This window comes from Colletotrichum siamense, assembly GCF_013390195.1.
Source record: "Colletotrichum siamense strain Cg363 chromosome Unknown KSG_Cg363_contig02, whole genome shotgun sequence".
NCBI classification, from domain to species: Eukaryota; Fungi; Ascomycota; class Sordariomycetes; order Glomerellales; family Glomerellaceae; genus Colletotrichum; species Colletotrichum siamense.
Genome location: NW_023501015.1, coordinates 5,671,455 through 5,687,008, shown reverse-complemented (window position 1 = coordinate 5,687,008; position 15,554 = coordinate 5,671,455). Strand labels below are relative to the sequence as shown.

Sequence of the window (15,554 nt, the reverse complement as noted above, 5' to 3'; positions counted from 1 at the left end):
TTCTATATTAGTAGTATAAATCTAATTAATATTATACTAAATTTTAGTAAAACTAAGAAGTTTAACTTAATTCTTTTTTATATTATTTCTAACCTCACTAAGAATATCTTAGATCTATTTCTATATTAATATATAAAATAGGAATTACTAGCTATAGGTATAGTTTATAATAAGATAACTTTTTAAAACTTATATATACTTAGTCCTAAGATTTTATTAACTTAAAAATCTCTTATTAGGTTTTATATTCTTATATATCTTCTCTTAAGTATCTTATTATTTCTATTTCTATATTTAGTATACTTTCTATAAAACCTTTTTTTTCTTTTTACTAATTATTATAATACTAAACTTCTAAAGGACTAAGAGAAGGAATATTTCTTTAAGTATAAAGAAATCCTATATTTATAGAAAAATCCTATTTAGCTTTATAATATTAGCTTCTTTAAAAATCTCCTATATTTTCTCTAAGAATTAGTAGAAATATAATAGCTTTAGCTAAAGTAAGTTAAGTGTTATAAGCTATATTACTTAGAATTATTAGTAACTAATAACTAAAGTTTACTATAAGACCTTAATAAGAATACTTAAAAAAAAGAATTATAAAATACTTATATATTAAATAACTTTAAGGATAATTTTTATCTTATTCTAAAAATACTTATTTAATATATCCCTTTTATTTTATTTATTAATCTTAAAGTTAAGATTATTTATAAACTATATTAAGAGGTCTTATTTAGACTTTATTAGTTTATATAGAGGTATATCCTCTTAGCTTAGCTTATAATTATCCTTAATAATATATTTAAATTAATTATTATAGGAGTTAGTTTTTAGACCTTAGATATTTATATAGTATAAAGTAAAAGAAGATTAATAAGGGTTTATTTTAAGCTAAGTTAATACTTTATATAAGTTATTAAAAGATACTTATATTTTATACTTTAGTTTTAAAGTAAATCCTCTTAGTATCTTAAAGTTAGCTTAAACTTTAGTATTAAGTAAAGATATTAACTATAGTAGTATAATTAGAATAAGTAATATAAAGTGAAGGTTAAATTAAGCTAAGTAATAGCTATTTTCTATTCTATATTCCTATAAGTATTTTTAAAGTATTTTCTTTTAAGAGAACTTATATATCTTAATAAACTTAGACTTTTATTTATTAAATTATAGCTTCTTATTTTATTTCACTTAGGGAATCCTAATTTTAGTGTTTTTATATTATTATTTTCTTTATATATATTATCTTAGTATTTAGATACTACTTTAATTAGTAAAACTTAGCTTCTATATTAGTTATATTATAAATTTACTTTTATGCTTTTATTATATAAAGATTAATAGAATAATCTTTAGTAGCTTTTCTTTTCTTATTAGCTTTAGATCTAATTAAGTAACTTATAAGAAAGATTATTATAATAACCTTATAGATTATTATAATAATATTATAAGTATAAACTATAAATATATAGTAGTAATAATATTTCCTAAGGTATACTATATAATATAAATTAAAAATATTTTATAATAAGTATTTAGAGAGATATTTATCCTTATTTTAGATATATTTTATTTTAATTATAATAAAAAGAAAGATTAATTATAAATATAAAATTAATTTTATATAATATAGATATATAGATTATATTAGTATATTATATAATTTTTATAAAATAGGTAGCTATTACTATAGTAATAAAAGTAGGTTAGTTACTCTTACTACTTATTAGATATATATATATAACCTCTCTTTTTAATATCTACTATTTTATATATTCCTCTTTCTTTTTCCTCTATAATATATTATAACTATAATCTTATTTAATTTATTTTATAAATAGCTATATAAGTTTTATTATTTCCTTTATTTTTACTTATTTAGAATCTAATTTCTTCTAGATATTTTAAATCTATAATATCTTTACTTACTATATTATTTAGTATAAATACTACTAAAAATACACTTAAGTAGACTACTTATAAGTATAGCTATAAGACTACTATTATAGCTACTAAAAAAACTAATAAGAAGCTTACTTATAAAATCCCTATTTATATTATAAGAAAGCATATACTTACTTACTACTATAAGCTTAGATATAAGTTAGATTATTATAATTCATTTTAGTTATTATAATACTAATATCCTTTAGTTTATACTTTATAAGAAATTTATTAATACTAAGCTTTTTATAATATCTTTATCCTTAAAGCATTTTTCTAATACTTTATTAAAGAAATTATATATAATAAAGTTAGTATATTTAGTCTATCTTATTAATAAGCTATAGCTATAATAGCTCTTTAAGAAGCTACTAAGGTAACCTTAATAACTATATTTAAAAGTATATTTATCTATTTACTTTTTATTTTTTTACTAACTTATTTCTAATATCTCTATATATAGTAATTTATATTAAAAGAGTTACTATTAAACCTATAGATATTAACTTTATTAAGAAGATTTATATAATATCCTAAGGTATAAGATATTTATAGCTTAATAATATCTAAAAAAGTATTAAATTCTATTCTTATTCTATTATTTTATTTTATTTATATTTATTTAGTTTATTATAATAAAATTAAATAGAAGTAAAAAGATATTATATATACTTAATTCTACTTTATAATTTATAATACTTTAAAGCTAAATCTTATTATCCTATTTAAATAAGTAAATAAAATAATACTTTCTAAGAAAGGTAATAAAAAGGAGTAAAATATTATAAAAAAGAGAAAGAGAGCTATAATAAGAGAGGCTATAATAAAGCTAAAGAAGAAGAGAAGAACTAATTATAAAAACTTAATTTCTACTATTAGCTTTAATTATAAAAGTAATATAATTTTAAATAATACTCCTATATAGTTACTTTATACTAATAATTAGCTTAAAGATATTAAGTTTAGTAATATCTCTATTAGAAATCCTTATATTTCTAATACTACTAAAAAAAACGCTTAATATAGTAATATTTTTATAGGAAATATTAAGGCTATTAATAATCTAAAGCAAAATATTATAGCTATTAATAATTATAATAGAAACCTTAAAGCTTCTACTAACTATAAAGAAAATCTTTTTAGTAGTAATATAATAAGTAATAATAGCAGAAAAGAGGTTACTAAATATAACTATAATTTTAAGGATTTTAAGTATCTTAAAATCTTTAATAAAGAAAGTTTTAATATTAAATTAATAAATACTCTTAAAAAAGTAGTAGAGGATACTATATATTAGCTTAATATTAATAATTTAGTATTTTATAATACTCTTTAAGAGTAAATAGATAACTATTCTTAAATTAATAAAAATAAAACTAAAACTAAGACTTAATTAATAATAATAGGATAAGATAATTATAAGACTATATAGTAAAGAATAGCTTAGTTTAGATAAATTATCTTAAGAATTTAGTAATAAAAATATAACTATATTATATAAAAAGTATTTAAATATAGAAATAATTTTTATAAGATTATTATAATAATTATTATAATATAAATTTACTTATTTTAAGATAAATAACCTATATTACTAGCAAAATAAATTTTATATAATTAATAAAATAGTTAGTATAATACTTTACTATATTTATTAAAAAGTATATACCTTTAACTTATAGGTATAAATAGAATCTCTACTTATACCTATATTAATATCTACTTATATACCTAATAAACCTATCTACTTATATTCTAAGTATACCTATAACCTAACCTATTTAGATAAGTACCTATAGGTATCTATGGCATGGGTAATTTGAAGCCTAGTAACACCTGGACCTTCGACTATAACCTCGACCTCGTCCGCAGGGCCGAAGCCCTCGGCTTCGAGCTCGCCTTCAGCCGCACGCAGTGGCTGCCTAAGGGCGGCTACGACGGCGAGGCCTCGCTCGACGCCTTCGTCGCCCTCGGCGCCATGGCCGCCGTCACGCGCTCCATCCTGCTCATCTCCACGATGCACGTGCTCTACGGCCCGCTGCACCCGCTGCACATCGCAAAGTACGGCGCCACGCTCGACCACGTCGCCAAGGGCCGCTGGGGCATCAACGTCGTGACGGGCCACCGCGCGGTCGAGCACGAGATGTTTGGGCGCCAGCGCATCGAGCACGACACGCGGTACGAGATGGCCGGGGAGCTGTTTGACGTTGTGAACAGTCTGTGGGGCGAGACGGAGAATCTGTCGTACAAGGGCAGGGTGTCGCCGTGGCAGCTGGAAAATGCGTGGATCACGCCCAAGCCGGAGTTTGGCAGGCCGATTTTGATCAACGCCACGGGGTCTCCTGCCGGGATTGAGTTTGCGGCGCAGTATTCTGATCTGATCTTCATCACGTCGCCTGGGACAGCGAATATCGAGAGCGCATTGGAGACGCTGCCGGCTCATATCGCGACGATCAGAGAGGCTGTCAAGTCCAAAGGGCGCGAGGTTAAGATCCTCATCAACCCCATCATTGTATCTCGAGATACACCTGAAGAGTCATGGGCGTACGCGCGGAGCATTGCCGAGGGCACGAAGGTGCAGACTGGCACGAAGAAGTTCGGCACCGCGAACGGCAACTACGACAGTGATGCTCACGCCTGGCGGGGACGCAAAGGTGAGCAGGAGAAGCAGGGTCTAAACATTGGAGGAAACATTGAGATTATCGGATCCCCGGAGCAGGTTGTAGAACAGCTCGAGGCATTGCACAAGATTGGGATTGACGGTGTTGTCGCGAATTTCTACGACTTTGCACCAGATTTAGGATACTTTGGGCAGAAGATATTGCCCCTGGTGAAGAAGGCAGGATTGCGGGTCGACTGAATAAATCAAGCCAGTCCAACATCAAATCTCTTGCTATTTCACCCGCTCTCAGAAACGCGGATCACTAAATATAGTGTCTTCGACCAGATCTCTAGCCCATGGACCAGGACTATCTTCAGTAATCGTAGAAACCCCGGCCCGAGTTCCAATCTGCTTCCGAGAGCAGTTATAACCTCAGCGTACAGAAGAAAGGAAAGTGACGATCTTGAACATCGGTATATATAGTCCATACTGGCCTTCCCGGCCCGAGATATCAAGATCCGCAGCCACCCGTCGGGAACCTCCAAATCGAGCAATCGCTGCGTTTCATTGTGATGCAAACCACCCTGTGAACCTCTCGCGACCCAAGCAGCTGGCAGAACAAAGTCCAGTCCGAATCCCTCGCAAAGCGCCACGCCGCCACACGCAGAAGCATCGTCCCAATAGCGCGGGCGATCCCCCGGCCCCATCTGCGTCATGTGGCTTGTTTGACAGATCGATCACACTTGGATCTTGACATGTTCAGAGTAGATCCCGCCCTTAGGCTCCTCTCTCTCGGTCGAGTCAGGTATTAAGAACCTTTTCGTCTGCACCGCAGCGCGAGAGACAGACGCAGTATCTTCAGGCCAGAATTCCAGAAAAGTGCTTCTCTGCCAAGTCTAGAACAGTTGATGTCCTGATGATAAGCTTTTTCGAGAAACTGTCTCTGTCGAAACCAAACGCCTGCGGGAATGAAGTGAGACAACACGCTGTGATACGGCGATAGCAGTGGGGAAGGGGAGGGGAGAGCCGGTCTTCCGTCCCTCGCGAAAGCGTAGACAAAATGCCAAGACCGAATTTGACGACATGCTCTAGGTTGGAAGCGGAAAGCCCTCCAAGGGCCTTGTTTCGGCGTTTGCTTCTACAAAACGGAACACCGGCGATTGCTTTGCTTCCCTCGCTTCTTGTGTTATTGGGTGGGTGCGAATCGGCGGCCCATTTGCGGGTGGGTGGTCCTGAACCAAATCGCCGGATCCGGAAGACACGACGCACAACTCCGGGCGAGACATCTACCGAACGCGTGCGGTGCGACCCAGAAAGCCCTTTGTAGCGCCAACTCTATCCAACGCCTTGCCCTTGCCTTTGCGGTCTGATATTACCCTTTGAGCGTGCCCCCTTCCTTGCTGCTTGCCAAGGGGTCCTTTTCCCTTCTCTTCCTCCTTCTTCCCCTTTCAATCTGATCTTCATTCCCGGGTGTGTTGATATTGTTTTCTTCGACGGCTACGAGGCCACAACCTCGCCAACACAAAACCACGCAGGAAAACGAAGGCAGGAAAAGCGAACCGACTTGGAGAGTCCCGTCACCCGAACGACGGGAACCACCACTCCCCAATGCCTTGCGCACGTCGGAGGTAGACACTTCACACGCCGCCGCCGCCGCCGCCCACGCCAATGTTGATCTGGAACGGCACGGGGCCGGTGAAGGACATGGAGGCGAACAGCACCGACGACGCCTCGTCAGCGGCACCGTGGGAGGGCACGCTGCCGCCCGGCTCGCTCGACAGCCGCTCCGACATGATCCTCGCGATCGGGATCGTCATGACCGTCGTCGCGGCCGTGTTCGTCGCGCTGCGGGTGTATGTGCGTGCGTTCATGATTAGGAAATGGGGGGCGGACGATACCCTGCTCGCGTCTGCTTTTGTAAGTGAGATGAGATTGGGAGGGTGGGGAGAAGAAGGTCTTTTAACGTCTGAGTGGAATGGGTAGATTGCTGTGGTTTTACACAACTCCATGTTGTGCGTAGGTAAGAGACTATCACCAATCCCCTGTTCGCTGTGGGCATCTCAACTAACACCGCAACATCAGCTACAAGATTCGGACTCGGGAAACACATATGGATGAACTCCATCAAGAACCTGATCAAAGGCCAAAAGGTACTTACCTCAAACAATACTCATCCAGCAACATCTCCAAGAAAGCATCTGACCCTCGTCAGATATCCCTCTTCGTCATCATCGTGTACCAGGTCGCCTTCGTCACCATCAAAATCGCCTTCCTCTTCCAATACCGCCGCGTCTTCCCGTACTCAAAAGTCGAGCTCCTGTGCAACATCGGCATCTGCTTCCTCGCCCTCTTCGGGATCCAGCTCCTGGTCTGCGCCGGCGTCAGCTTCGACCTCATCTACAAATACACCTTCTTCGACACGCCGATCAACGTCATGAGCTGGTGGATGGCCAACGCCTCGATACACCTCATCACCAACGTCCTCATCTTCATCATCCCGATCCCCTTTCTGGGCCGTCTGCAAATGACGAGGACCCAGAAGCTCGCCCTTATCGCCAGCTTCGCGCTCGGCCTCCTGTGAGATCCCCCCTTATTCTGCTATATATATGAAAGGAGGAAGGACTAACGCATCAACCCCAAAAGCACCTGCGCCATCTCCATCATCCGAATCGCGACCATCCCCAAATCCTACCTCTCCATGGACCAGACCTACAACCAAACCCCTACAATAATCTGGTCCATCACCGAGCTTTCCGTCGCGATAATCTGCTGCTGCATCCCCACCCTGCGGCCCCTCTCCCACCCGTCCCACTACTCCGCCAACACCACCGGCCCCCGCGAGTCCTTCATGAACCCCTTCCCGGCCCCTTCCGGCGCCGGCGCCCCGCGCATCAGCACCGCCAACACCGCCGACCGCGGCTCCTCCTCCATCAGCGGCGAATCCGACGTCGTCGTCATCCGCAAACCGCGTTCTAGCTTTTGGCACCGCAGCCGCAAACAAAGCGACAACTCGACCCTTAATGGCGACGTGGACGAGATCGAACCGGTGCCCGTGCTCGCGACAGTGATGCGCACGCCGACGATACCGGTGACGCTCGTCACGACGGACCCATCGTCGCCGGCAAGGGTGGAGATGCCAGTGCTGGAGATCAATGGGCTGCGGCGGCCGAGCGAGGCGACGGTCAGCAGCGGTGGCGGCGCGGCCGTATCGCGGCGAACGAGGAGTATGCGGAGCAGTATCGTCAGCGACGGAAGCCTAGGCGGTTTCGGCAGGGGACTAGGGAGGAATCTGAGTCTGAGGAGGCATATGAGTGTCGCGCTGACGGAAAGAGATTCGGATGACGATGTGTATTATTTTGGGGTTAGTGAGGAGGAGGTTGATCTGGAGTGCCCGACGCCGCTTAGTCCGCCACCGAAGAGTAGGCAGTCTATGTCGGAGAGTCGATGATGTTATTCTTATATCTTGTATTACTACCAAACATTTCACGAGCGGGGAATAGAGCGAAATGAATGCTTCGTCTTGAGTCGAAGTTATGAGTGCTGTCAGTTTTGATATAGCAGGCTTTCACCGTCAGGCGTAGATGTCGTTGCCATCATCTTGACAGCAGCCGATTTGGTCAGACATGATGATGAGTACGATTCACACGTTAAATTGATGACCTCAGCTCACCTCCAGTCTTTGGTCGTTCTCGCATTGACAGAAAGAGGCGCACTCGAGCCTCTCACGCGTACGATGACTGTTCAGTGAGTATTTCATAGCCTACAGAGCTCCTGTCATCATCAATGATTGGGCGACCTCTAACCCGGCTTCGCTGAGACCACCCGTCGTTGACCAAGCCCTCTAAGCAGATGCTTCAGGTCTTACTTGGGGGGAGATGGATGTTAACACGACGGAATCGGCCATCTGGATAAGTCGCAACACGGTGGTCGAGCGCCTTCCCATTCCTAATGATGGCTGGTTCCGAAGATCATGCCGGCAGGACTCTCTGAGCCGTTTCGAGATTTCTGATGGGCCCAGTGAGAACATCGGCCTTTCTCGTGGTCCAAGAGTGAGCCTCCAGCCCAAACTCATCCTCGAGAATATGACCCGCATCGAAGCTGGAAGATTCGGCGGCTTCATGGAGGCCACCCGCCGTAGACGACAAACAGACAGTCAACCACGAGCAGACCTCGCCACAGTCAACCGGACGGCGCGCGCTCCGACAGGTGGGTCCAGCAGACGGCCTCCCGTCGCCGACCGGGGAAAAACTTCCCACTGCCGGAGGGAACCCGCGGACGTTGACCCTCGAAATTGGCAATCTTGCCGGGTGGCTCATAGCCTATCAGCATGACGTCGCCGGGTTGTGTTCCTTTCACGGCACCCAACGGGAAAAAGAGGCTGAGCTCTTTAGTGAGCAAACTCAACAGCCTTTCATCGTGTGCTGCGGCACCTTCCCACATACCGAGAGCTCTTTCACCGTTCGTATGGCGTAGCGTCGGCGTCGAAAAATAAACGACGAGTAACCGACCACTGGCCACAATTGAGGCTGATGAGCCCAGCAGCGGAGGTAGAGAGCCTAGAACCAACCGTCCGTCTTTTTTGGAACAAAGCAGCACCATCAGACGGCTTGAAGTTGCCGGCTGGGCTGATCCTTTAGTGGACGACGGCGTAGGGAGCTTGGGCGGCGAATGCACGGATGAGCGCCTAATGGCCTGCTGTGCTGCAGGCTGTAGGCAGACGCCTATTGGACGTCAGCGCTAGTGTGGAAGGGGTAGCTCGCCGCCGACGGCATATGTGTGTTGTAAACGCAAGTTGGATTTCTCGCGTGCGTATACGACAAACTGCTTCTGGCGACTGTTGTTCGCTGTCGAGTGCGGTGCTCAAGTCGCAGCACAGCATTGAAGAGCAAGCATGGTGGTTGGACAACGTCCAGCAGGCCAGAACGACGGGGGAGTCCTGGAACCCAGGAGAACGGAAGCGACGGTGGAAGCCTCTCACGCAACATCTGGGGCGGTCTGGGAAGCTCCCAGTAAAGCCAGTGCTCTTTCGATCGCGTCTGAGCGAACGGTGGCCCCATTGAAATCGTTCAAGCTTTTTCGGACTTTGGGGCTGAGGCACCGAGTCTTCCTGGCTGGCTGGCAGTGGAAAAAAAAAGAAAAAAAAAAAAAAAAAAAAAAAAAAAAAAAGAGGGAGCTCCAGTCTCCAACTGTGGGCAAAAAGTGGTGAGCCAATGGCCGGGGAAGGGTCCACTTGACGGAACTGCCATGACCCAATTTGGAACATTTCGACGCCTTCCATCAAGACGTCTCCACCACCAAGCGGAGCCGATTCCATTTCGCCAAGAGGAACTTGAGAAGCTTCGCCACCACCAGGGGATCCGGCCGGTGAAAAGACGCGGGAATGAATGTCGATTTCGGGGAAGATCAATTTATCGTTTTCTTGGTTATTGAATGAGATCGAGTCGCGAGTCAGGCTGGGGGATATTTCGCTGGAGAGTAGCGATGAGTTTTTTACTTCTCGCAGAGACTGACATGCGAGGTATGTCCTTCACCGCGTTTTGTGAAATGTACACTATATCGTCGGTGTACTTGTAATATGGCTGTGTCTTGGGTGCTGTCACGCCGTGAGGCGACGAGAGTTCAGACGGACGAAATTGGTGCTGAAATGCAGGGGAAGTGGATTCTTGGCACCACCATGAATCAAGGAGAAACATCAGCGAGGGCGCGTCATTGGGATCATGAGACCCAAGCCGGAGGAAGACGTCAACAAGAACGCACGCGGGCGGTATGTGGGAAAGCAAAACGTACAGACGAACAGGCCGATCCATGCCATTGCTTTCTGCCACTCTGGACTGTCCGAATGAAACCGTCCCCAGGCAAACCGCGGTCCCAATGCCGCGTATCGACTCCACGAGGCGATGCAGTTCCGTCGGCATCAACTAGCAAGTTTGTTTTTGCAGTTTTGCAGTCTCTCCAGATTTAAGAATTGCCGGCCGCTGTGGTGCGCCGCGGCTAGCAGCCGCACAAAGCTAACCCCTAAGAGGCGCATTGCTGGCTGCCACCTGCGTCTTCCGTCTCAAAGTGTTGCTGTTGGTGGCTGTCGTCTTCCCGCGCGTCAGCGTCAGACATTGGATGCCAGCTGCAAAGATCAGATTATTAAAGGGACGATGCCAAGACCCGGCCGGTGATGACTATGCAAGTCTGGGCGAAATGAGTGCAATGTCGCCTCGCTCAACTGCGGCCCCTTTCTGCGGACATTGTAGCATTTTTTTGCGGGTGTGAAGCCCTGGAAGAAGCAAGATCTTCAGTCAGTCTGGTTCGCTGTGGAATACGATCGGGGGCCCTGTCCGTGGAACGGGCTGGCCATCGGGGAGAAGGCGACGTGAAGACTCACAGACGGGGAGAAGAGACGGCGGCGGCGTCGTCGGGGTCGGGGTCCTCTCAGTCTTCAGGGATCACAGTGTCCGGGTGCTGGACCTAGACTTGGACCTGGACCTGAACCGTACCGTATTGTCGAGCATTCAGGGGACACACGGGCTGCGGTGTCGCTGAAAGAGAGCCGTTTTCCTTGAAGTTGTGGCGTGTTGTAACCGGTATTAGTGTCCATGTTCGTACAGTGTGACGGTGACTGAGGGAGAGCCGACAGTTGCAACGATGGATGCCAAGACATGAGTCGACGGACGAATCAATCTCGATCAGGGCCAGAATGGAAAATCGGAGTCCCAATTAATGCTGGCAGGCAGGCTCCAATCATCGGGCGAGGTGCTATTTTGTGCGAGGCATTGCTCAGGCACATTCATCGCTGGACCCCGTGTGCTTGCGTCTGGAAGGGCCGGCAAGGGTGTCGAAATCAAGAAAGAAACCCAAGCATCAAGCGATCAACTTGGGCGCCTCCACGTGTCGATGGTGGTTCTGTGGCCCTGTTTCTGGCTCGTGTGAGCAGTCTGGCGAGTGGAGGAAGAGCTGCAAGTCAGCGCTCAATTTTCTGATGTGCATCCTTCCCACTGGAGAGTATCCCGGGACAGCTCAAGGCAGCGGCGAATGTTGGGACTTTGGGCAATGCAACGACGCGCGATGTGTGAATGGACGTGTGATGTGTACGCCAGTTGTGTGAGGTGATGAGCCCAAGTCTGCGAGGTCAGACAGAAACGACCCCTTGGCTTGCATTTTGCTGCTGCTACGAAGGGCCTGTTTGGGAAGCACCTGCCTTCAAGCACTGTGAAGCTGTGAGAAGGCAGCAGGCAGCCAGCTGCAGTTGCTAGTAAGAGCAAAAAAAAGGGCCCCGTTCGGCGGCGCACCCCTCTGGTTAGCTAGCGCACCCCCTCTGTGGCGTATGAGGCGCATACCTCTAATAACTAGTAAAACTAGCGAAACGCTGACTTAAGCGGTTAAAATAGAGGCTTCTAATTAGCTTAGATTAGCTAGAGGATTAGCTAGGGTTTTACTAAGTTATTAAATAGTTTAAAAACTCCTTAGATTTAAACGATTTAAAGCTTAGTAGCTAGTTTTTTAAATTTTAATTAAAAAGCTATTATATTATATAATCTTTAGTAGCTATAAATAAGTATAATATTTAAATTAATAGCTTAATTAGTTTTAATACTTAATTTCTTATAGTTTAGCTATCTCTTCTACTTCTTATACTTAACTAGCTTCTATTTTATTAATAAGATAATTTAGTATACTTTTAAATTTAAAGTTAATATTAATATTATACTTAAATAGTAGTAAATTATATATATCTTATATAATATCTAATTATATAGATTTACTTTTAACTTATAAAATAAGCTTAGTTAGTATAAATAAGTATTAAAGTGAGCTTAATAGTATATTAGTAATTAGATTAATTACTTTAATATTATTAATATACTTAAGGGTAGTAGTAGTTTTATAAAATTAGTAATAATATTTAATATTAGCTTTATATATATTATTATATTTAATAACTTTAAAGCTTTCTTAAGTAGTTATAGCTTTACTAAAAGTAAGTAGTATAGTTAATAGTAGTATTAGTAATATTTTAATAGCTTTATTAGTAATCTTAAACTTAAAGTAAGAGGTATTATACTTAGAAGTTATATTACTAGCCTTCTTAATAATATAAGGGTAGCTTTTAGCTTTAACTTATAGAGGATTAAAGAGAAGTAAGCTAGTAGTACTAATTATAGGTTAAAATAGCTTTTAAATTTAAAACTAGTAAGAGTGAATTTTTTTAAGTAGTAGTAGCTAATTTTACTACTTATAAAGCTAGAGAATATAGTAGTAAAGTAAGTTATATATTTTATTAACTAAGTAAGGTTTATAAATATATTTTAGCGTTTATATTAAGCTACTTTTACTTAGTTTTACTAGCCTAGCTAGCTTATTAGTAAGGTTATTAAGTGCTTTATTATAGATATAATATTTAATTTTACTAAAAACTTTATTAAGCTAACTTAGTGCTTTACTTTTATATATTTTAATATATTATATTAGGTTATTATTCTATTAATCCTAAAAAACTACTAATTTCTAGAAGATACTCTTAAGATTACTAATATAGTAGTAAACTTAATACTTAATAGAGGTATAAGAAGACTTAATAATTAATATTATAGTATAGCTAAAATAAGTAATCTAATTAGTTTAAAAAGCTATTAGCTTTTTATACTAAGGTATAATCTATATAGAGAGAGTATAGTTAACTATAAAGTTAAAGTAGTTAGTACTCTTAAAAGTAGCTTTTTATTAGTTATATATATCTTATATATTAATATAGAGGAGATTATTTTAATCTTTAAAAAACTAAATAAACTATAAGTAGTAAGTAATATTACTATTAGCGTTTTTTATAATATAGAGGAAGTAGTACTTAGTTTTAGTGAGAATATTTATATTAATATATTAATAGTAGAGAAAGTAAAGTATATTATAGAAAGTAGGGCTAATATTAAGAGCTTTAATAAGAGTAAGTTCTTAATTAGTATAAGTAACCTATAAGTAATTAATATTATAGTTTTTAAGTAGTTTAGTAAGAGTATTAACTACTTACTTATAATTATATTCCTTTTTATTAGATAGGAAGTAAGAGGTAACTTAGAAAGCTTACTTATTATTAGTAGTATTATATATATTAAAAAGTAGTATATTAAAGTAATTAGTCTTATATATTAAATCTATTAGTAGGATATTAAAGTAGCTTTTAAAGTAAGTAATTACTATTTATAGCGCTATAAAAAGAGCTATAATATAGCTTTTAGAATCCTATTTAAAGTAGTATTAGTATTTCTCTAAGTTATTTAATTAGTTAAATAGTTACTTAATTAGTATGTAGTTAGTAAGCTTTTTATAGTAATAATAGATAAGGATATTAATAATATTATAGTAACTAATAATATTATATTAAGTACTTTTTATATATAAAGCTATAAGGAGGTAGATAGGTTAAATATTATAGTTTTAGAGGTATATAATTTTTAGTACTACTTTAATAAAGAGGAGTTAATATATTTTATAGTAAGAGTTAATACTAAAAAATTTATAGTTATAATAGTTATAATACTTAAGCTACCTTAATATATTAAGTATATTATAAATAAAGTAATTACTATAAGTAAAGTTAAGTTAAATAATAATTTATTATAAATAAAAAGTTATATAAAAGGAGCTTTTATAACACTTTAAAGTATAAACTTAAACTTTATACTACTTTATTTAAGTACTATTATAGTATAATAAGTAAGTATATTAATAAAAAGTTTTCTCTTAAAAGCTATATATAACTTATATAATATATACTTAGAAACTATTAGTAAAATAAGTAATAAGTAAAGCTTTATAAGTAGCTTTTTTAGAAAGAAATCTCTTATTTAAAATAAGATAAGTATACTTAATAAAGCTATAATTATTATACTTAATAGTATAAATATAAGTAAAGCTAAAGTTAATAGTAGTAATATTATTACTCTTATTAATAATAGAAGAGTTATTAAGAAAAATAAAGTTAATAGTAGTAGAGTTAGTAGAAGCTACTAATATAGTGCTAAGTATAATAATAGCTTCCTCTTTTTTAAATTTAATCTCTTCTTATAATAATATTATAATAGCTTTAAAAAATAGTTAGTAGTAGTAGTACTAATAAGGTATAGATAAAAATACTAAAAATTTAGTAGTAAGTAGGGTAGAGGGCTAGTATTAGAGTCTAGGTAAAATCAGCTACAGAGGGGGTGCGCTGGCTAACTAGAGGGGTGCGCCGCCGAATAGGGCCCAAAAAAAATGCTCAGGGAAAAAAAAAACACAGAGAGAAAGAGCAGGGGCCTAATTGAGGTGGGGTCGCATGGCCCCTGTTTCAGCTCCGCCCCCTTGCCCTTTCTAGCGGCTCTCACTGGTCTTTCCACGGTGCCTGGGGCCCTGGGCTGGCAGTCGCGGTGCATGGCTCCTTCCCCGGGGCTGGCCGCTCTTACCCCCCCTAGAACTGACATTTTTTGGAGACGGACGAGGTGAGCACACGCCGTTTGACGACCCAGCAGCGGGAAGGTGTGGCCCAAAGGGGAAAGGCGGCAAGGGGTACATGCTGTGGCCTGCAGGAGAAGAGTCGGGAGCGGTGCGGTACGGGCAGTCACTGGGCAGGCAGGAGCCAAGAACTGGGCAAGAACCGGGCAAGAAGCACCTTCCGGCTGTCCAATGTCCAACGTGCCTGCTCTTGGGTCCTGCTTTGACGGAAGTTGGAGGGAGGAAGGAAGGAACGAGCAGCAAGACGGGACGCGACGGTGATGTATTTTGTATCTTTTTTTCTGTCCCCGTCTCAGTCCCAGTCCCCGTCCAAAACCGTGATCCTTTGCCTTTTTTCTTCTTCGCATCCTCTTCAAGTCCAGCTCGTCCTCTCCCGTTTTCTTATTTCCATTTTCTGGTCTCTTTCTCTCACCGTCAGGTTTCCTTACTATCACATCACTATCGCTGCTCAAACTCAATTCAGTCGTCGTCGTCGTCGTCTCATCAGTCTCAGCTCGGCCGTCCGCTCACTCACTGCTGCACGCCTCAA

The 15,554-nt window shown here is 39.9% G+C and overlaps 2 protein-coding genes across 2 annotated transcripts; both read left to right on the top strand.

The window, feature by feature from the left end:
* Positions 1-3,760: 3,760 nt before the first annotated feature.
* Positions 3,761-4,810, top strand: sfnG-0 (FMNH(2)-dependent dimethylsulfone monooxygenase; the record flags this gene model as incomplete). The annotated part of the gene is made up of 1 exon (XM_036635333.1): positions 3,761-4,810. One exon carries the CDS (start codon positions 3,761-3,763, stop codon positions 4,808-4,810), a length of 1,050 nt encoding a protein of 349 aa, XP_036499266.1.
* Positions 4,811-6,220: 1,410 nt separating this feature from the next.
* On the top strand, positions 6,221-8,000 carry CGCS363_v003483 (uncharacterized protein; the record flags this gene model as incomplete). The annotated part of the gene is made up of 5 exons (XM_036635332.1): positions 6,221-6,469; positions 6,536-6,572; positions 6,635-6,702; positions 6,765-7,129; positions 7,196-8,000. The coding sequence occupies 5 exons, from the start codon at positions 6,221-6,223 to the stop codon at positions 7,998-8,000; spliced, it is 1,524 nt and encodes a 507-aa protein (XP_036499259.1).
* Positions 8,001-15,554: the final 7,554 nt, after the last annotated feature.